The 532-nt window shown below is 37.8% G+C and overlaps 1 protein-coding gene across 1 annotated transcript; it reads right to left on the minus strand.

The window, feature by feature from the left end:
- Positions 1-156: 156 nt before the first annotated feature.
- Positions 157-505, minus strand: LOC111786148 (S-protein homolog 1-like; the record flags this gene model as incomplete). Its single annotated transcript, XM_023666489.1, has 1 exon — positions 157-505. A coding segment is annotated over exon 1 (349 nt), but the record flags the coding sequence as incomplete, so codon positions are not given.
- Positions 506-532: the final 27 nt, after the last annotated feature.

Genomic DNA, 532 nt, shown 5'->3' on the forward strand with positions numbered 1-532 from the left:
TAATAAATATGCTTGGATTCACGTTTAAAGAACTAGTAAGAGTTTTCATTCATAAAGCATTATGCTAGGATCAACAGTTGTGAGTTGAAATAAACTCAATGAAGGTTGAGTAAAATCATTTCCAAGGGTATATTAATTGATATGAATCGAGCGAACCAAGACGTAAGGAAATGCCATCGTCTCTAGCAGCCCATATGCAGGTATTACTTGCACATCGATCTTGAAGCCAGCCTCCGTTGTCTGGCCAAAACACTTCACCAGAAGCCTGCCCATGTTTGCTACTAAAATTACACCAAAATAGTGTAGATTGCCAAACATTTTCACTAAACATCCAGTAATATTTTCCTCCAGGTACGATCACATGCTCACCTAAATCATCGTTTTTCGACTTGCAATGAGCTAACAGAGTGGAATCCTTCATGTGATTCAAAATAGCCACTTCCCATGGAGACAATGGGCGCTGGTATTTAGAATCAGATTGTGCAAAACATGAGTTAATTATCATGTTTGATTCAAAAGCAAGCAATATGAT

The sequence above is a fragment of the Cucurbita pepo genome, unplaced genomic scaffold (assembly GCF_002806865.2).
Source record: "Cucurbita pepo subsp. pepo cultivar mu-cu-16 unplaced genomic scaffold, ASM280686v2 Cp4.1_scaffold001096, whole genome shotgun sequence".
In the NCBI taxonomy this organism is placed as follows: Eukaryota; Viridiplantae; Streptophyta; class Magnoliopsida; order Cucurbitales; family Cucurbitaceae; genus Cucurbita; species Cucurbita pepo.